Genomic DNA, 22,033 nt, shown 5'->3' on the forward strand with positions numbered 1-22,033 from the left:
AGCAGTTAGAAGTACTGGGGGCTTGGCTACCGCCCCTCCAAGCACCTGGGCATGGATCACCGCATGGGGGCGCCAGCCCGCCCCCTCTAATGATTTACAATAGAGGGGGCCAACCGGGGGCAGACGGGTGGTAGCAATGGTTTACTGGGTACAACTAACAGTATAGGAACGCCACTGAGTATAAAGGTAAGAGACATACCTTCAGCGATCCTGAAATACAGCCAGTGGGACTGGGCGGCATCTTAGGTCTTCCCTGGCTGTCAATCAGGTCCAACTCTTTTGTTTCATTATAGTCTATGAGGAGATGGATTTTTGACAAGCTAAGGAGTGAAGGATACTGCCACAAACTCAAAAAAAAAAGTGCAAAAACTCACCCAATATGCACTATTCACTACAGGTGGGGTGACAATATGCACTATTCACTACAAGTGTTTATGTAGTGACTGGGAAGCTTAAAAGTTCATTCACATTCGGTCATATTACAGTGTCCCAGAGTGGGTGTGGTTCTTGCTATTGTTCTGTTGTAGGGTATAAACCCACACGCCGTATAAGCAGCGTATTTACTGCTGCGATACGCAGCAAATACGCAGCAAACACGCAGCAAATACGCAGCAAAAACGCAGCAGATTATATCTAAATAACTGAACACAGCATCAAATCTGTACCAACAAATCTGCTGCGTATTTGCTGCGTATTTGTTGCGTATCTGCTGTGTATACGGTGTGTGGGTTTGTACCCGTAAGGTACCTTTGTACAGGATCCTCTGTGTGAAGTGTAGTGTGTGGATCCACTCTACCTACATTTCCTATTGGTAACCTGTACAGTGGTACCTGGGTTCTAGAACTGCTCGGTCCTCAAACTGCTTGGAACTCAAACTGTATTTTCAATTGCTTTGGTTCTTAAACTCTCACTCGGTTCTCAAAGACTTTTCGGGCACCCAGTCTTGAACTACTCGGTATCTGAATGTTTTTGTGAGTGTAGATGGTGGGTTATACCTGGTGAGTTTAGCACTGGAGAGACTTCACATACAGTACAGTACTGTATATGATTGCTGGAGTGTATATACAGTACAGTAGTAGTACAGTCAGTGCACCACCATCTCCCATCCGTTACAGTGCTGGGATGGGGGGGGGGGCACTATACAGTAAAGGATGAGTGAGGAGTTGGTGGCTACTGTACTACAATTGCTGGCTTTGTTGAATGTTTCTTGTGTATAATGTCCTGTACAGTATAGTGCTGTTCTGTAATGTCCTGAGAATGTCCTAGAGAATATACTGGACACTTTTCAATGTAATATATGAGTTCTGTAGGTAATTATTGGTGGGTGCTGGAACCAATGAAACACATTTACATTATTTCCTATGGAAAAACACTGCTTGGTTCTCAAACTGCCTTCCGGAACCAATTAAGTTTGAGAACCAAGGTACCGCTGTATTTATTTCTGCCTGCACTTCCTATTTTCTACCAATAGATGTCACTGTATTTTGTGCACAGCTGAAGGAGATTGCTTACAAAGCGTTAACTGTCTAACTGCCTAACTGTATTTTTTTTTATCTGTGTTTGTTTCTGAGGGAAATCTAGTTAGTTAGTCAGTCAGGATTTCTCTGAGGGAGGTTCACGCCAGAGGGAGCTCCTGCTGAGGTTTTTCTTTTCGAGGCCTGGCTATGAGTCAAAGGATTTTTTTCCTATATTTTCTGCAACACTGCAACAGCTCTATTTTGCCCATGCCTGGCTGAAAGCACACAGAGGAGGCTGAGGTGAACAGGACTAAAAGGAACAGCTCTAGCTACACTGCTCTCTATTCATACTGAAAACTGAGACAGGATCTTAAGTCAATGGCTAGGTAAGTGCATAAATCCAAAAGACTCCACTGCTGTTGCTAGGTTTCCTTAGAGGTCCCCTCGACGGCTAGCTCTACTCACAAGTTGGGGCCTATGTCCCTGTTTCTATGTCACTCCATGCCCATAGAAAGCAAAAGGTGATACCCATGGGCGCAGGTACTCTTTCTCTAAAAGACCACAGCTGAGTACCTTAGGGTCTAGGTAGGGCCCCCCCATAACCCTAAAGTAGCCCTTAGTTCACTCCTTTCTCCAACTAAAGCCCGCCTACCAAACTAAGTTCAAGCTAAAGTAACACAGACACTTTTCAAGTAAATAAAATTTTATTCCTCCATTGAGAAGCCGAGATCTAAACTATTATTTCTCTTGTGAGAAGCTGAGATTTAAAAACTAGTATTCCTCCAGCGAGAAGCTGCATTCAATTATATTCTTCACAAGTATTGTCAAGTCCAAGTACTCAGCTCAAGGGATTGACTTTTTATTATTGCTCCTACTGAAAAGAGAGAACTGTATACTCTGTACTACACCTTTAAGGGTCTATAGTAAATTGGTTCCTATTTAAAGGGGTTATCCAGTGCTCCAAAAACATGACCACTTTTCCCCCTCTCTTGTTTCCAGATTGGGTAGGTTTTGAAACTCAGTTCCATTGAAGTAAATGGAGCTTAATTGCAAACTGCACCTGAACTGGAGACAAGAGAGGGGGGAAAGTGGCCATGTTTTTGTAGCACTGGATAACCCCTTTAAGTTCAACAGAGACTCCTACATCTGTGCTAACTAAAAAGTGTGTGTTGGTATATCCAGGGCTGGGCGCATACCACTCCTGGCCACCGTGACAAGTGCCTCAGAGGTACACCACCATCTTGCCCAGCTATACTACAACACCACCTGACAACCCCTGGTCACCACAATGCATAATGTGGATTTTACACAGTGGATTTGTCGTTAGCTTTTACTACACCTCATTCACACAATGCAGGAAAGTTGTGAAATCCACAGCATGCTGATTTCCTCTGAAAGCCAAATTTCTAGAGAAGGTGCATGGAACCTGATGTCTATACAGCACTGAGGAGAAGTTTTTCACATGGTGGCAGTGTGAACAGGGCCAATGATTGTGTCAGAATCTGTTGTGTGCTTTTCATAGCTGCACAACAATCAAAGTGTGAAATGTGAAGGTGCATGAGTAATATTGCGAGTGCAGCAGTTTTGGCAATGGGAAGCTGACGGTATTGTTCTTTGTGAGATTAGCTAGAAGGAAGTGTGTGCATGGAGATGGCTCACCACTACAGTAACTGCTGTATCTATGAGATAACCATCATTTCTGATGAGCCCTGTAAAACCTAGACAAGCATATCTGTACAGCTTCAAAGATTACTTGTTGCCTCCCATTTTTCAGATGAATCTGTACTGACCTAATAGTAATTTTTCTTTTCCTCCATATCTACAGGGATATATTGGTCTCAAAGTTCTGATTGGGTGGACCCTTTTTAGTACATGCTTCTTCTCTCTACCCTAAAGGGGTACTCCAGTGAAAATTTTGTTCTTTCAAATCAACTGTTATACAGATTTGTATATTACTGCTATTTAAAATTCTTCCAATATTTATCAGCTACTGTATGTCCTGCAGGAAGTTGTGTATTCTTTCTAGTCTGACAAAGTGCTCTCTGCTGCCACCTCTGTCCATGACATGAACAGAGCAGCAGCAAATCCCCATAGAAAAGCTTTCTTGGTCTGGAAAGTTCCTGTCACAGATAGAGGTGGCAGCAAAAAGGACCCTGTCAGACAAAAAAAAATACACCACAAGGGATCTCAGTCTGTGTTTTTAAACTGTCTGTATTGCATCTGATTGAGATGTGCTCAGAACCCACCGATTGATGGATTGAAGTACAAGCTATATCTTCAAATTCAGGGTAAGAAGCCTTATTGTCTTCTGCCTTTACTTTAGTCCACAAAAAGCTGCCAAGAGATTCACTTTAATTGTAAGTCTTTTTGGATTTTGAGGCTATGTTCACACAAAGTGTGAACAACGCCCGTTGTTGCACTGCAAATTACGTTGAAATTAATGCACAATGTCCGGAAATAATTGACATTTATTTCCACCGCCGTAGCAAAAAACGGCCGTTGTTCAATACACTGTTTGAACAGCAGCCATAAACAACACATTTCTTCATGACAAGAGAGGCCGTTGTTTTATTTGAAAACAACGGTTGTTCTTGTCATAAAACATATGTTGTGTGAACATAGCCGTATAATGAACATCTTATGGCTTGAAGACTTGAATATACTTATAAAGAGTACACAACCTGCTCTGATTGGTCCGCCCCCTTTCGTTATGCAGTTTATGTATGTTTGATGATTTCCCCCGTTGTTCCCCATTTTTTTTTTCTAACCTTCCCCTTTTCTCTATTTTGCTCTCCCAACTACTTCTCTATATCTGACCTAAACATTAAAGAATTGTTCCTTCATCAACTCACGCGTCTTCTTTTTACTTATGTTTTTTCTACTTTACTTTTTTTTTTTTTTACTTTACTTTACTTATGTTTTCTTTTTACTCACTTTTACTTATGCCTACAACACCCCCCTCTCGTCTGCAGAAGTTATCAGCAGAGATGGTCAGTGGGAGGAAGTGAAGCGTCAGAGAGTAGAAGAGATACAACCTTTTCTGCCCTCTGAATAGCCCCTTTAAGGTGAGTTCTTAGAAACTTCTCTACACTTGTCCTCATATATGTGAACATACGCTTGGACACCCTGGAAACTATTGCTGGGTACAAGGTCGTAGTTTGTGCAAGGATGCAGAAAATAGTTTGTGCAACAAGAGGAACAACTGCTTACAATTATGACGACTTCTTTGCAGATACAGAGCTCTGATCTGAGTGGTCAAGAACTATTACAATGAACTCATTACATTACAAGGAGGAGTAACGGAAATTGCCATTTATCAAAATGCCCTTGCATACGCCACAAAGAAGGGTAAGATTTGCCCCTATTCTGTAGCATACACCAGCTGTATACCCAGGGGCAGCGTGGCAGGGTGGCAAGGAGGCGTTCTCTCTTCCTCATGCCTCATTTATCCAGGTTCACCTCTGGAAACAGCCGTAAACCGGGCAAAAATTTACACCGGGTGTAAATTTTTGCGAAATGCCTGCTCCTAAGCTCAGGTCCCGCTAAATCACTAAAAGGGCAGTAGTATAGTGAATCAAGCGATTGATCCGGGTAGGCGAATCAGATGCAGGTCAGTCCAGCGCTATGTTGTTTAGCTGCTTTGTTTACTTTTTAACCCCTTTGGGACCAGGCTAATTTTCGTTTTTGCGTTTTCGTTTTTTCCTCCTTGTGCTTAAAAGACCATAGCACTTGCATTTTTACACCTACAGACCCACATGAGCCCTTATTTTTTGCGTCACTAATTGTACTTTGCAATGACAGGCTGAATTTTTGCATAAAGTATACTGCGAAACCAGAAAAAAATTAAAAGTGTGGTGAAATTGAAAAAAAAAATGACTTGTTATGCATGTTCCTCAAGTCGTTACGATTAAAACTATATGTATAACTTATATTGTATCTGATGGCCTGCAAAAAATTCAAACCATTGTTAACAAATATACGTTCCCTAAAATCGCTCTATTCCCATACTTATAGCGTTTTTATCCTTTGGTCTATGGAGCTGTGTGAGGTGTCATTTTTTGCGCCATGATGTTTACTTTCTATCGGTACCTTGATTGCGCCGATACGACTTTTTGATCGCTTTTTATTACATTTTTTCTGGAATTGATGCGACCAAAAATGCGCAATTTTGCATTTTGGGATTTTTTTGCGCTGACGCCGTTTACCGTGCGAGATCAGGAATGTGATTAATTAATAGTTCGGACGATTACGCACGCGGCGATAGCAAACATGTTTGTTTGTTTATTTATTTATTTACTTTTATTTAAAACCTGGGAAAAGGGGGGTGATTCAGACTTTTATTAGGGGAGGGGGCTTTTTACTATAAACAATACTTTTTTTTTTATTTACACATATACTTTTCTCTTTGAGCTGTTTAGTCCGACAACCCCCTCCCAACCAGACAGCTGATGTAAACAACTCCCTATTTACAAGTGTGTGTCTTATTTGTAATACCAAGAGGGTTAATCTGAGGTCAAGTTGCTGATGAACTCACTGTGATTATCTGGATGGGAGGGGGAGCAGGGGGTTGTTGGAGTGAAACTTGCATCTCTTTTGCAGAAAGCAGCAGCTCAAAACTGAGGGAAGGAGACAGATAAGGTAAAGACTTGTATGGAATGAATTGTTTGACTCCAGGAGGGGGGATGATTCAGCATGTATTTTACCTAACTGTATAACCCCTTTAAGTTTTTGTATTTAATCATAATTTTTTTTCAGTAATTAATAAAGAAAGAACAGTAGCTGAATATTTCATGTTATTCAATGTTCTAATTTGTATCCATTCTCCATTAGATAAATTCATTTTCCAAACCATTATACTGTATCATTATATTATTTCATATAATTTCTCTTATAATTACTATAATCATTTACACAAAAGTAACCTTCCCATTGTACTTGTAGTGGTATGGCATCTGAGGTAGCGTCTTCAAGATGTAACATATTAAAGGGGTACTCCAGAGATTACATTTTTCTTTTTAATACATTGCCTTAATACAGTTAATACAGTTATATTACCATGTAATATAAGTTCATTCAAATAATTGTATAATTTTTATTTATGCATCATTGTATGTTGAGTGGCAACATCAATAGAATACAAGTGCTTTCTGCTACCACCAACGTCCATGTCCAAGTCTTAGGGTACTAGTACACGGAACAACAGTCGGCTGAATCGGCCCTATCCGGCCGATTATCGTTCCGTGTACTAAACACAATGATCAGCCGATGATCGTTGTCATCAGCTGATCGTTAATATAGGTTTGGACTTATAATTGTCGGCCACCGACTACCCATCGGTACGTGTAATAGCAGTGTGCGGCCAGCAGCTGACAATTAGCAAAGTAAATACATTTCCTATCCATGGTCCAGGGCTCCTCCTGCGCTGTGCTTCTCCCCGGGCACCACGCGCTGCAGCTTCAGAGCGTCCTGCCTTAGCTGACAGGCCGCTCAGCCAATCACAGGCTGGGACCGCTGCGGTCAGTGATTAGCTGAGCGGCCTGTCAGCTAAGACAGGACGCTCTGAAGCTGCAGCGCATGGGGCCCGGGTAGAAGCTGACCACAAGCGGAGCCCTGGACCATGAATAGGTAATGTATGCCAGTTTAGCAAGGGCTGCAAGGGCATCGGTAATGTGTCCATGCAGCCCTTGTTAAGCGATTATTGGGCCATGTAATAGGCCCAGTAAATGAGCGCCAATCTAGCAGATCGGCGCTCATTTACAGTTAATATCAGGCCCCCATCGGCCCGTCTAATACTACCCTACAGCTACTACAGCTTGGAAGTCTCTGGTACCCCCAATATAGTTACAGCCAGTCGTACCTACAACATGGCATATACCCTCATGGCTGACAGTTTTGTGAATCCATACTATATTATGTATTAAAAACCACCATGCTGTAACAAGGGCAAGTTTTTCCAATAGGAAGTTGGTCATGTATCATAATTCTCTCAGAAATCGGTTGGTGTAATTCAGATTTACAATATATATTGTGGTTCAGAAGTTATCAACTTATCAACATCAATCATAAAGATTGGACCAAGCACCTTCAGCTCTGTGTTCAGCACCATGGACAGCACATCAAATAGCTGTACATCACAGGAAGGGTTCCCTATCCTTTGATAACTTTTAGGCCATGTTCACACACTGTATTTTGGCATTAAACATCCTGCAACAACAGACGTTGTTTAATGGCATTGATCAATGACATTACTGTTAGGAATATAACTTTGCGCTCCTTGGTCCGTCCCGAGCAGCCAAGCAAGCGCTGAGTTTCTGTCTGTGTTTTTTGCAACTGTGTCTGTCTAAATTTGCCAGCCACACCCACCTTGCCTGTCAGAGATCTGGCGGTGCAGGGGTTACTCACTGCTAGATCTGCTCAGCAGAACTTGGTGCTGGGATCAGGGTTGGAGGTAGTCTCTGATGCACCTGACCCAGACTATTCTCCTGCTTATTGTTTTTGTACTACGCTGCCCGACTGTTGCTGACCTGGTTTGTCTGACTGCTCTTATTGTGTTTGTTTGTCTATCCGCATTTTGTGTTTCACCTATTGAGAGTAGGGGACATCTTCGTGGTTGTCCGCGGCCGTTTAGGGCCATTAAGGCAAGAGGCAGGTACAGTGGGCGGGACCAGTCAGGGCTCACTGTCCTTGTTTGTGTGTACTATTTGCCTCTCCTGACAATTACAATGTATAGAATCAAGGCTGTAATGTATACACTAACTAATTTTTGCGCAATAATTGCATAATATAGGTTGTTTTCTGGGGAAAACTAGTTAACCACAAGGTCAGACCTTCATAATGTATACTTCCCTTGTAGTTTTACGCTGCATTTTCATATCTGTCTGCTGTGAGTATGTCCCTACACTTACTGCGTGCAATTGCCGTTCATGTTCTTCTTTCCAATAGTTTCTACAGAAACGAGTTCTCTTGTGTGAATGGCGACATGAAGAATTGTTAGGTAATTCATTGCTGTTTATATCTGCGATAATTGTGGGGGCTTTTTACTGCTTTGTTTTAGAGGCTGCATTCACACACAGTGTTTGAAGCGAAAATACAGTTGTATTTTGATTACGGTGGAAAATAAAGGACATGCCTATTATTTATGGCTTAATTATGAAACTTTGGCTGTATTTTCGCTTAAAAAAACATTGTGTGACCACAGCTATATGGGTAGAAAAACAGTTCATGCTTTGTTCCCATACTGTATTTCTATGTAGTCTTTCTATAGGTTTAAGTGAGTTAGGTTCCTCCAAGTTCTTCTTTTACTGCTTTCTAAGGCTGCGTTCATATTGCGCAGTTTTTGTATTAGCATTTTCCTCTAGTTTCTAATATTTAGGCAAAAACACATCTTAACCCCTTCTGGACCGGGCTAATTTTAGTTTTTGCGTTTTCGTTTCTTCCTCCTTGTGCTTAAAAGGCCATAGCACTTGCATTTTTACACCTACAGACTCACATGAGCCCTTATTTTTTGCGTCACTAATTGTACTTTGCAATGATGGGCTGAATTTTTGCATAAAATATGCTGCGAAACCAGAAAAAAATGATATGCGCGGTGAAATTGAAAAAAAAAAAAAAGTGCAATTCTTTTTCTTTGGGGGGGGGGCTTCGTTTTTACGCCGAGTGTCCTATGGAACAACTGACATGTTATATATGTTCCTCAAGTCGGTAAAAAAAACGGACTAAACACAGGAATTCCATCCAGTACAGAGAGTCACGGCTCAATGTGTCCATCAATCACATGACTGCCTTCTCTCTGTGAGCGCTCACATGGCCTGGGATACACAGGATTTCCTGTTTTCTGACTCTTTCCTGTATTCTGAGAAGAAAAAAAACAGTCAAAAAACAGGAAGTGCAGTGTTTTCCATGATAAAAAAAATAATAATGAATGTATATTGCAAACTTGCTTTATATCACATCTAGTGTTGATTTAGATTTTGAAAGTTGTAACGACAGGTGCACTTTAAAGGGGAACTATCAGCAGGTGTGACGAATCTAACCTGTTGATATTTCTCTATTGCACAGGAGATACAGAGGAGGAAGGTACGTCTCTTACCTTCCTCCGCTGTGCCGTTCCAATGCAGTTTGTAGTTTGCTCCACGGTCCTGTAAGACCGCTAGGAGCACTGGGGCACCCTTTGGGAGCACTGCCCACCCAGGGCTGTATTAACAGCTGCTGCTGCCCTAGGCACTAAACCTGAAGATGCCCCATCTACACGCACCTATTGGTGATACCAAAACTGACCAATACCCCCTACCCCCCTGGAAAAGACACCAGATTTACTGGCAAGTCTGAACGGGAGGAGGGAAACTAAAAAAATAAAAACAAACAAAAAAATAGTTTGTTCTGTCCCCCTGCTCCCTGGTGCTGCCCCCCTGCAAGGTGCTGCCCTAGGCACAGGACCACGGGTGCCTAATGGTAAATACGCCCTGTGCCCACCCCCATAGTGCCGAACCGACCCTTTCTTATGATAATGGAGCGGGCAGCAGTGTTTCTAACGGGTATCCTAGTGTTCTTAATCGTCTCATTGGACTGTGGAGCGAATCACTAACTGCATCAGAACAGCGCAGAGGAGGAAGGTAGGAGACATACCTTCCTTCTTGGCATCTCCTGTGCAATAGGGACTTTTTATCAGGTTAGATTCATCTAACCTGATGATAGTTCCCCTTCCTTGGATAGTTCAGTGGATTTGTGGTTGGCTGAAGGATAGATATCAGAGGGTTGTTGTTAATGGTGTATATTCCGAGCAGAGACTGGTTACAAGTGGTGTGCCACAAGGGTCTGTTCTGGGTCCTATTCTTTTTAATATGTTTGTAAGTGACATAGAAAAAAGGGTTTACTAGGTAAGCTTTTTGCTATTTGCTAATGACACAAAGGTGTGCAATCGGGTAGATATTCCTGGAGATGTCAGTAATATGGAAAATGATTTAGCTTTACTAGATAAGATGCAGTGTTTCCAAAAGTAAAATAATGCACTTGGGGAGGAGGAATCCAGTATTCGAATATGATATCGCAGTTCTGTATTGGCAAAGACTTCAGGAGAGAAGGATTTAGGGGTAGTGATTTCTAACAGCCTTAAAAGGAGTCACCACAAGGTGGTAGGGAAAGCAAATTGTATGCTGGGCTGTATAGCTAGAGGTATAACCAGAAGACAGTAGGACAAAGCAAAAATTTTAATTCAAACTTCTAATACTATATTCATAACATAATTTATGCCAAACACGTGGGTCACAATTTGGCACACTATAGGTGCACGGCTTCTTTTCTAAGCCTTGTCCATTTTAAATAAAGCCACACCCACTTCCCGTTAAGCCGCATCCCTTTATCAAGCGAAGCACATAAGGGGCTTAAAGTGTCAATGTCACTTCAGAAAACACTTCAGAGACACCAGGAGCAAAGGAGACTCCAACAGCACTAGTAGTCCCAGGTAATGCAGCTAGGTGGTGGATGCACGCTGGAAGGTCCAAAACTCCAGGTGGACCAGAAGACTTGAGGACCAGGAATCCAACAGCATCCAAGTGTAATAATCTTTAAAGGGAACCAATCACACCGAATATGCCCCTAATGTTAAGGAAACGTGCTGGTACATCGCCCAGTACGCTTCCCAAACATGCCCCTGTACCCTCCGTCCCCTCCTTGGTTATGCCGCTATCTTACATTTTTGAAGTCCCGCCGCACGCCGTGCAAGCGCAGAACATCAGCATGCTAAAGATGTCGCCGCGCCGCAGACGTGGAACACAATCCACGGGTGATGTCAGCAGCGCCAGCTCCTTCAATCACACCCCTCTGGCCGTGATTACAGCGTTCACAGCTGCCCAGGACCATGACTACAGCCGCCCTGACCATGACTACATATGCCCACCGTGACTACTTACACCTTATTACCATACAGCGCGGGAAATGTAAGATTGCGGCATAACCAAGGAGGGGACGGAGGATACGGGGGCATGTTTGGGAAGGGTGTATGCTGGGAGATGTACCAGCACGTTTCCTTAACATTAGAGCATATTCGGTGTGATTGGTTCCCTTTAAAGCTTTATCGCAAAATCAAGCAGACAGTACGGCATACTTGACAAAGGCTCATTGTGTAGCCGAAACGTACACATACACTTTAATGCTTTTGGATTCCTGGTCCTCATGCCATAGAGCCCTGATGGCGAACCTATGACAAATGTAGCCATAGTCGCTGACACGCATCCGCCATGCGGTCGCAAACAGAAAAGTGTGCAGCCGCATGCAAGGTCCAAGGCAGTTCAGCGTCCTTACAGTGCGGCCCGACCCCACGTATTCACCGCCCCACGTACTATCCAGACGCAGCTACTGTGACGTCACCGGGCACAATAGCAGCGTACGGCCAGCCGGATCAGTGCCGCGCTCCAGCCCCGTCTGCTCCTACTTCCAGCCCCGCCTGCTCCTGCCTCCAGCGTCGTCTCCTGGTGCCACAGCCCGCATCCTGGACCGCAGCAGGATTGTAAGTGTGTGTGGGGAGGGATGGGCGTCGGGGGATGGGTCAGGTGGTGTATTGTGTGTGTGTGTGGGGGGGGCTAGGTGGGGTATTGTGTGTGTGTGGGGGGGAGGGATGGGGCCATGTAGGGTATTGTGTGTATGAGTAAGGAGGGATGGGGCCAGGTGGGGTATTGTTTGTGTGTGTGTGGGGGGGGGGCTAGGTGGGGTATTGTGTGTATGAGTGGGGAGGGATGGGGCCAGGTGGGGTATTGTGTGTCTGTGTGTGTGGGGAGGGATGGGGTCAGGTTGGATAGTGTGTATGTGGGTAAGGAGGTCAGGTGGGGTAGTGTGGGGGGATGGGGGTCAGGTAAGGTAGTGTAGGGGGATGGTGGTTGGGTGGGGTAGTGTATGTGGAAGGGTCAGGAAGGGTAGTGTATGGGGAGGGATGAGGGTCAGGAAGGGTAGTGTATGGGGAGGGATGAGGGTCAGGAAGGGTAGTGTGGGGGGATGGGGGTTGGGTAGGGTAGTGTATGTGGAAGGGTCAGGAAGGGTAGTGTATGGGGAGGGATGAGGGTCAGGAAGGGTAGTGTATGGGGAGGGATGAGGGTCAGGTAGGGTAGTGTATGGGGAGGGATGGGGGTCAGGTATGGTAGTGCATGGGGAGGGATAGGGGTTAGGTGTGGTAGTGTATGGGGAGGGATGAGGGTCAGGTAGGGAAGTGTATGGGGAGGGATGGGGGACAGGTGGGGTCGTGTATGGGGAGGGATGGGGGTTAGGTGGGGTAGTGTATGGGGAGGGATGGGGGTCAGGTGGGTTAGTGTATGGAGAGGGATTGGGGTCAGGTGGGGTAGTGTATGGGGAGGGATGGGGTCAGGTGGGGTAGTGTGTATGTGTGGTTTTTAGTTTACTTCACACAATAATTATTTTTTGGTTTATTAAGTACAGTTATATATTACAATTAAGTATTTTTGTCATTTAAACTACAAATAACGCAAAATTATGGTGTTTTTTCTCGAAGTGACACAGCATTCGAGTTATACTGTTTTTTTCGCCGAATGCTGACACACCAAGCTCAAAAGGTTGCCCATCACTGCCTTAGAGACACATCAAAAGTTTTATTTGGTCCAGGTCTGAGTGTTCGGAAGATAGGGTCGGGAGAAGACGCACTGCGGTGCATCCTCTCCCGGCTCTGAGTCACATGCTCAGTTGGACTGATGAGTTGGGCTCCATAGAGCTCCATTTATCACGTGACTCTGACTGATCACATGACTCAAAGTCGGGAGAGGGTGCTCCGCAGCGATCTCCCGATCGGTATGGGTCTGACCCGGACTGATCAACATTTTTTTCATTTCTCTATGACATGTCAAAAGTTTTCTGAAGTGACAGTGATGCTTTAAAAGTGTCTAAAACACATCAAAAATGTGGTGCAAGTCAGGCAAGCCAGTATTGTGGATCGCACACTTTTATCTATCTCCCTCTTTGAGTTTATTCAAATATTTATGGTTTCTAATGTATCTTACATTTGGAAGACTCCTGATGTCTTACAACATTTTCAGTAAATGTATTTGCTGTTTATTCCAGTTTTCTTGTGGATTTGTGTATTCATTGGAGAGGGTGGAAAAGACTCCGTCCGGGGAGGGACTTGTAGGGTTCTACTAAAGGATGGACAATGCATGAATTATAGGGAATTCTCACTCTTCAGTCTCACATTCCACTTTGGATTTTTATTGACTCTGCCAGCTCTACGTGCCAAGATATCTCAGAGAGTCCTGGAGAAGAACTACCAATGACTTAGACTTCAAAGTGGAAGGGAACCAATGCCCACCAGTGCTACCATACAGACTTCATATCCGTGTTTGTTCCTTCTGGTATTTCTTTAAAACTATGTAGACCTGTTATTTAGAGACTGCGAAAGATAGATATGTGATAGATAGATAGATAGATAGATAGATAGATAGATAGATAGGACATAGATAGATAGATAGATAGATAGATAGATAGATAGATAGATAGATAGGAGATAGATAATAGATAGATAGATAGATAGATAGATAGATAGATAGATAGATAGATAGATAGATAGGAGATAGATAGGAGATAGATCAAGGAATTCCCCAAAGCATGTCTTTCAGTCTAAAACGTAGTGAGTGATTTATTCCATTCCAAAGTTAACAGCAAATCAGTGCAGCACAGCAAACAAAAGTATATATGATACTTTTGTTTGCTGTGCTGGACTAATTTGCTTTTAACTTTGGAATGGAGTAAATGACTATGTTTTACACTGCAAGACGTGTCGTGGGAAATTCCTTGATTTAGCTGCTTGGTTCCTGGTCAGAACAGTTCCTGCTGGCACTCGGACTTCCACATTGGTACAGTGCTGCCTATATTCCGTGGTATAGATAGATAGATGGATGGATGGATAGATAGAGTCAGAGAGATAGATAATAGATATATAGAAGATAGATACAGTAGATAGGAAATAGGGTTTACCTTTCCAAGATCTATAGACAAGCAGTATGATTTATATATAGGTACACTGAACGATATGTACTAGATATATAGATATATATGCAGTAGATAAAGTACATATTGTAGCTAGATATAGATGATAGATAGATAGATAGATAGATAGGAGATAGATAGATAGATAGATAGATAGATAGATAGATAGATAGGAGATAGATAGATAGATAGATAGATAGATAGATAGATAGATAGATAGATAGATAGATAGGAGATAGATAGGAGATAGATAGATAGATAGATAGATAGATAGATAGATAGATAGACAGTGTTGTGACCTGAGCTACTGGTTTTAGATTGACTTAGTGAACATTTTTCAATTACTTTTCTATCGTCTGTAAGAAAGGATATAATATCTTTAGGCGGAAACAATTTCCCTTAGATGCTGAATATTCTTCGATGACATTATAATATTGGATGGAGTATTAGTTAAATGAAAACATATGTAGTTTTGTGTGGTTATACATGAATGGTTTGATGTGAACCACCACCCATATTTAGATGCTGTGTTCCATTAATCTTTGCTATCCATCACAGGCAAAACCATACTGAAGACAGAAGATTTGCACAGATTTTAGTTTTCAAGAACGTAACATCCCAGGTAAATGAAGAAATAAGTAATGGATGAATACACATCTTAACTAAATAAATGATGACTTCTTCATAACTTCCAAATATTATACCCCTCTGTGAAGCCCCCAAATAGTATTAGTCCTCCTCTGAATCCCTGTATTTTATTAGGTCCCTCTGTGTAGCCCTGTATAGTATTAACGCCCTTGTGCAGCTCCCATATAATATTAGACCACTCTGTGCAGCCTCTGTATAATATTAACCCCCTCCATGCAACCCCTAAATAGTATTAACTCCATCAGTGTCACCACCATATAGTAATAGTCCCCTCTGTGCAACTCCTATTTAGTATTAACCTCTTTTATGCAGCTCTCCCATAGTATTTCCCCCTCTGTGCAGCCCTATATAGTATATCCCCCAAACAGCCCCGGTATAGTACTAGCCCCATCTATGCAGCCCACCTATAGATTTGACCCCCTCTATGCATCCCATGTATATTATTAACCCCCTCTGTGGCAGCAGAGAACATTGTGTCAGACTGGAAATAACACACCACTTCCTGCAGGTCATACTGCAGCTGATAAGTACTGGAAGACTTGAGATTTTTAAATAGAAGTAAATTACAAATCTATATAACTTTCTAAAACCAGTTGATTTGTAATAAAAAGATTTTTGCCAGAGTTCCCCTTTAACTCTAATGTATATTGTAAGGCTAACATGCATGACGATAGACACTAGTGCTCTTGTGCAGCCCTGTAGTTCCCTACCCAGCCATTGGTATCAACAGAGAAGAAGAGTTCCTGACACGGACAGAGAGGGCAGCAGACTGGGAAGAATATACCACTTCCTGCCAGACATACAGCAGCTGATAAGTACTCGAAGACTGGAGATTTTTTAATAGAAGTAAATTACAAATCTCTGGCACTTTCTGTCACCTGTTAATTTAAAAGAAAAAAAACTTTCTTGTCTTCTCTGAATTTGTTTTGTTCTCCATTCCTCCTAATGATTGGACACTACTGCAAACAGTGGTGCTGTTTCTGGAAGAAGAGCACATCCTACCCCTCACTTCTCTTATAGAAACCCTTTAAGTATCAGGTCATTTCATGAACACTGTGATAGCAGTATCTGTGCTTTGTCTCTGTCCTGCAGATTCTTACCATGATGGAAGACCTGCACGTCCTCGATGAAGTGAATAAAAACTTATGTTACTTCTTCTGGGATATACACAACGTCCCCGAGCTTCTGGCCTTATCTCCTAACACGATGCACCCAACGGCCGTCCAGTACTCCAGCTTCGCGCTGTCCATATTGACTTGTATCATCGGATATGTTGGCAACATTATGGTCATGTTTATCACTGGATTCTTAAAGAAGAAGAACAGATCTCATGTCTGGTTCCTGAATCTGGCTGTAGCAGACTTCATCTGTCTTCTTCTTCTCCCCTTTCACGCCGTTTCCGTACTATTGGCAAGATGGCCATATGGGTCCAGCATGTGCAAACTCTACAACTTCTACACCTTTGTTAATATGTACGCCAGCATCTACATCCTCACAGCTCTAAATATTGATCGGGCCTTGTCTGTAGCTAATCCAATATGGCACTTGAAGTTCATTTCTCGGAAGCTTGCTTATAGTATATGTACGCTCATCTGGGCGCTATCGGTCATCTGTAGCATTCCGGCCGCCATCTACAGCAACGTCTATGATTTCAGCGAGATACCTCAATGCCTTCTCTTTTCTAATGATCTCACTGGCATTGCCTATTCTAATACCGACCAAAATGCAAGTGAAGAGTGGAGGGAGTTATCGCGTGAGGACTGTAATCGAAGCTATGAAAATATGGGAGAGCTAATAGAGTGGAAAGATGTTTTATCGACAACAATGGCGCTTGTCATTCCCCTCGCAGTCATTGGTTGCATTATTCCTCTTTGTCTTATCCTATCCTCCAATGTCGCCATTGCTGTTCACGTAAAGAAATCAGAGAAGACACAATCTTCCAGACTATATAAAGTGGTGATTGCGGCCGTCCTGGTCTTCTTCTGTACCAGGGTTCCATTACTTTTAGCACAGGTTATTTACCTGATGGCTGCTTATGCTCGGCAGTACCATCTGATGTTTAAAGTTATTGTATATCTGCCGCTGTTATCCAGTATAGCCGCTACTAACACCTTCTTGAATCCTGTGGTTTATGTGCTAGTGGGCAAACAAGTAAGGAATGAAATTTCCCAATATTTTAAGAAACTATAGCATGGCATCAATGTACAGGTATTCAGAATGCCATAGATAGACTTTATTGCAAGGGGAGGTCCATGTAGGTGATTCAAGGAACCTTCCAGTAATTTCCCCTGAAAGGGAACCTGTCGCCAAAAAAATGCCATCTAATCTATCACCATCATGTTATAGAGCAGGAAGAGCTGAGCAGATTCATATGTATCCTCTGTGTTAAGGAGTCAAGTGGGAGGTGTCACTCAATGGACTGGGCTCTTTAGCATGGAAACACCAGAGATTTAAAACAACCAATCTCTATCTACTGGTGGCACATATTGCTGTAATGTTGTACAGATCACTTTACTGCAGCCTCCTCTTATCATCACAGACACAACAGGGAGTCTCAGCTTAGGTTTAGACCCAGTGGTAAGAATGAAAACTGCAAGATTTCTGGATTATTTTATAATATAAATAATAAAATGGAAAATTGGAAAAAATGTCACAAAAAATTCTTAAAACATATGTCTAGGATGTATTTAAACAATAAGTTTGGAATGAAGTTGCCTTCTGGTGGTCCCTATGTAGGAGAAATTTAGAATGTAATCTAAAATTGTTATCACTAACCTCAAAGCTATATAAATATAATATACTAAGTATACTGATATATTCAACACAATCACAATTTTTACTGCATATACGTTGTAAGACATTTCGTTTATTCTTAAGCCCTATTATATGTAGCTATTATTGGCAGAACAGGCTATTACCTGATATATGCTTATCCATCAGCAAATGGTGGCAAAAGGGGTATTTTTCTGGCTTAATCATCTGAAGATCATGTAAACTTTTCAGATTTAGGTTTATCTTTAACATTAAAGTCCTTCAAAATTTTTTATTTAAGTATTGTATTCCCCCCCCCCCCCCCAAAGTTATAAAAATGACCAATATATACTCATTATGGGAAATGCACATAAAGTGCTTTTTTCCCTGCACTTACTACTGCATCAAGGCTTCACTTGCTGGATAAAATGGTGATGTCACTTCCTGGATAACATGGTGATGTCACTTCCTGGATAAAATGGTGATGTCACGACCCGACTCCCAGAGCTGTGCGGGCTGTGGCTGCTGGAGAGGATGATGGCAGAGGGATGCTCAGTGTCCCTCCAGTGCCCTGTGTCCCTCAGTGTCCCCCTGCAATCATCCTCTCCAGCAGCCACAGCCCACACAGCTCTGAGAGTTGGGTCGTGACATCACCATTTTATCCAGGAAGTGAAGCCTTGATGCAGTAGTAAGTGCAGGGAAAAAAGCGCTTTATGAGCATTTCTCATAATAAGTCTATAGTCGTAATTTGTATAACTTTTGGGGGGATATACAATACTTTAATAAAAATTTTCACAGGACTTCTCCTTTAAGTCCTGATCAGGTGTCATGTCAAGTTGTACTACTCAATAATTTATAGATTTTTCCACAAGGAACAAAGATTGTAAAAGATTCTGATGGTGCCAATTCCCAATGGTTCAACAGGTACTTTGACATTTGACACTGCCCATACAGGAAATGCCTGCTCAGCCAATCATTGCAGCAGTGAAAAATCTCAACCATTGATTGGTCACTCGGCTGTGCCAAAGGTTCCTGTGTATGGGGAGGATGGGGTCCAGACAGGAGAGATAACTGAAGGCAAACTATCAATCGACCATCAGTTATTGCAGGTATATGGCCACCTTAACTCTCAAGCCCTTTTTATACCTCCTTAACCACACCGTGACGAACTGTTCATCATGGTGCCAATAAGGGATAACGGTTGATTATTATTATTATTATTATTATTATTATTATTATTATTATCATTATCATCCCCTCGCTGTTAAGATATTCACTGTTTCCAGGACAACCATTGTATGTTAAAAAGGTTGTCCTCAAAGCAAGAACTCTTTGGAAATCTGGTAATTGGTTCTGAATGACAATAAAAGAAGAATAAGGTAAGTTCCTATTTATAACATTGCCAAAGAGCTGCTGCGAGCTGCGATTTGGGGGGGGGGGGGGTTGTGTTTACTCAGTTTGTTCTATGGTAAAACTGACATGTTATCTATGTTCCTCAAGTCAGTACAATTACAACAATATGTAACTTGTGTAACTTTTATTTTATTTGATGGCTTTTAAAAAATGGAAATATTTTTAAAAATCTAAATGTTTCTTAAAATCGCTCTATTCCCAGGCTTATAAAGCTTTTATCGTTTGGTCTATGGGGCTGGTTGAGGTGTCATTTTTGCGCCATGATGTGTTCTTTCTATGGTTACCTTGATTGCGTTTATGCGACTTTTTAATCGCTTTTTATTACAATTTGTCTGGATTTGACGCAACCAAAAATGCGCAATTTTGCACTTTACCAAGCAAGATCAGGAATGTAATCATTTAATAGTTCGGGCGATTATGCACACGGTGATACCAAATATGTTTATTTATTTATTTTTATTTATGAAATGGGAAAAGGGGGGGGGTACATTTTTATTAGGGGAGGGGACAGCTGTCATGGCTGACAGCTGCTATAGATGCAGCTGTCAGCCATGACAGCTGCATCTAAATGGCTCATTAGTGGGTGAGGCGATCAGACTGCACCCGCTAATAATCGCGGTCCAGGGTATTAATAGCACACGGGATTATGGTAGTTTAGAGCCGGGTCACCGCTTGGCCTCGCTCTGAACTCCCCTACGTCCTTGTGAAGGGGTTAAAGTGTCACTGTCATTATACCTCAAAATCTAAATAAACAGTAGATGTGAAATAAAGCAATTTTGCACTATACATTCATTATTTTTTTGTTATCTTGCTGTAAAACAAAGCTGAATTTACCAGAAATCCAGATCCAGTCTCCTGAAGGTAGATTTTCTTCTGGTTTAGAAAAACAGACTAAACACAGGAAATCCGGCCAGTACAGAGAGTCACAGCTCAATGTGTCCATCAGTCACATGACTGCCTTCTCTCTGTGAGCGCTCAGATGGCCTGGAATACACAGGACTTCCTGTTTTCTGACTGTTTCCTGTTTTTTGAGGAAAAAAGAGTCAGAAAACAGGAAGTGCTGTGGTTTTCATGATAATGTAAATTGCTAATTTGTTTTATATCACATCTACTGTTGATTTAGATTTTGACCGTTATAATGACAGTGACACTTTAAATATCCTCTCTGATTGGTCATCATCTAGCCACTCACATGTACCACAGATCTAGATTGTCTGTGACATTGTATGCTAAGTCTGATTTCAAGTTACAATGGTCCAGGAAAGACCACTGTATGCTGAAAATTTTGTAGTCCATTGTATCTTGCAGTCCATTGTATGTTCATGCAACGTATAAACAACAGCCGTTATTTAATACTCAAAACAGCAGCCGTTATTTTAAATATCAAACAACGCCTGTTGTTTTCATTGCAAATTGCATCGAAGTCTATGGACAATGGCCAGAAATAACTGACACGATTATTTCAACCGTTGTTCAATACATTGTGAGAAACAACGGCTGTTGTTTGCATTGACTTCAAAGCAAATCATTGCATTATGAATAGAGTGACCATTGTGTAAATTGAAAACAACTGGCGGGCGTCTATTTATAATAATGACTGCAAATATTGTTCATGACTATTTTTTATGGCTGTCGTTTTACGTTAAAATCCTGCGGTGGGTACATAACCTAAACCAGTATCAACCCCCCCAACCCATACTACCCAATTTCAAGGGCAACGCCTAATAACCTGAACTCAAGGGTAAAACAACACAACTTCTGTATACTTGAATGCAATATTGTACATTCTATGAGATACATGGACTTTCTACACAATCAACATGATTCCCCCCCCGTAGACTATCCTTACCAGAAACATACGCTGGAAGTTCTGAGACGAAATCATTTCCTTGGAATACTTAAAATGATGGGAAATAATTCCGCCTGTTTCCTCCCAGTAATATCTTATTCAGAAAAAAAAAAACACATCTTAATAGGATCAGACACATATTGTTATTGGGTGACAGGATGTGCATCAGTCACTTCTAGGGTCGAATAAGGTCAGAGAACATGACAATGAGAAATATGGGCTAACAATGAAGGGCAGAACATTTGTGGACAATTCAATGGAAAAACTGTAGAGATTTCAGACTATTGCTCTTTCTGAGGAAATTGTTCAGAAGGTCCAGCTGTCATGGATTCTGAACAGTCGGCTCTGAGTGGAGTTATCTTTTCCTTAACCTTTGACAACTATTAGAAGATCAAAGCCTGGGCCCAGATGATCTTCAGATTCTTTGGTGGGCCAGCTTGAACACCGAGCCGTAGCCTTCGTATGTCAACCCCTCCAGTTTTTGGCACATTTGTTACTTCTCAACTTCTAAGAGCCATATGAGAGCTTGTTTTTTGTGGAACCAATAGTATTTTTTTGGATTGTTTGCTGAAAGAGGAAAAAACCTGCTGTTCTGCTATTTTTAAGGTGTTTCATTTTGCGCGATTCAACTAATATGTTACATTGATTCTGCAGGTCAGTATCATTAAAGTAACACCAACTTTATATAATTTTTAACTTTGCAAAACTAAAATGGAAATAAAAAATACATATTTTGACCTCTAAAATTTTTTTTATCTATGGAGAAAAATGATAACTAAATTTGTGTGATGTGACCTGTAGTTTTTAGTTCTTTTTGGGTGCATGGAACTTTTGGTTGGCTTTTTATTCAATTTTATCTGAAATATAATATAAACAAAAATGTGCAATTTTATTGTTGGTTTTACATTTTTCTGTTCTAATAATCGTACAGCAT

At 41.8% G+C, this 22,033-nt stretch overlaps 1 protein-coding gene across 6 annotated transcripts; it reads left to right on the top strand.

Moving 5' to 3' along the window:
- The first annotated feature begins 1,638 nt into the window (after window positions 1-1,638).
- Window positions 1,639-17,678, top strand: LOC138800404 (C3a anaphylatoxin chemotactic receptor-like). 6 transcript variants are annotated; one of them, XM_069982060.1, is made up of 7 exons: window positions 1,639-1,843; window positions 4,430-4,522; window positions 4,690-4,805; window positions 8,400-8,451; window positions 13,677-13,804; window positions 14,997-15,060; window positions 16,179-17,678. In XM_069982060.1, exon 7 carries the CDS (start codon window positions 16,188-16,190, stop codon window positions 17,274-17,276), a length of 1,089 nt encoding a protein of 362 aa, XP_069838161.1. In that variant the 5' UTR covers window positions 1,639-1,843; window positions 4,430-4,522; window positions 4,690-4,805; window positions 8,400-8,451; window positions 13,677-13,804; window positions 14,997-15,060; window positions 16,179-16,187; the 3' UTR covers window positions 17,277-17,678. The 6 variants fall into 6 exon arrangements, 4 of the variants coding, with proteins under 4 accessions (XP_069838161.1, XP_069838158.1, XP_069838159.1 ...); XM_069982057.1 differs by having other exon boundaries at window positions 13,677-13,788; XM_069982058.1 differs by lacking the exon at window positions 4,690-4,805 and having other exon boundaries at window positions 13,677-13,788.
- The last annotated feature ends 4,355 nt before the right edge of the window (window positions 17,679-22,033 follow it).

The sequence above is a fragment of the Dendropsophus ebraccatus genome, chromosome 9, assembly GCF_027789765.1.
Source record: "Dendropsophus ebraccatus isolate aDenEbr1 chromosome 9, aDenEbr1.pat, whole genome shotgun sequence".
Classification (NCBI taxonomy): Eukaryota; Metazoa; Chordata; class Amphibia; order Anura; family Hylidae; genus Dendropsophus; species Dendropsophus ebraccatus.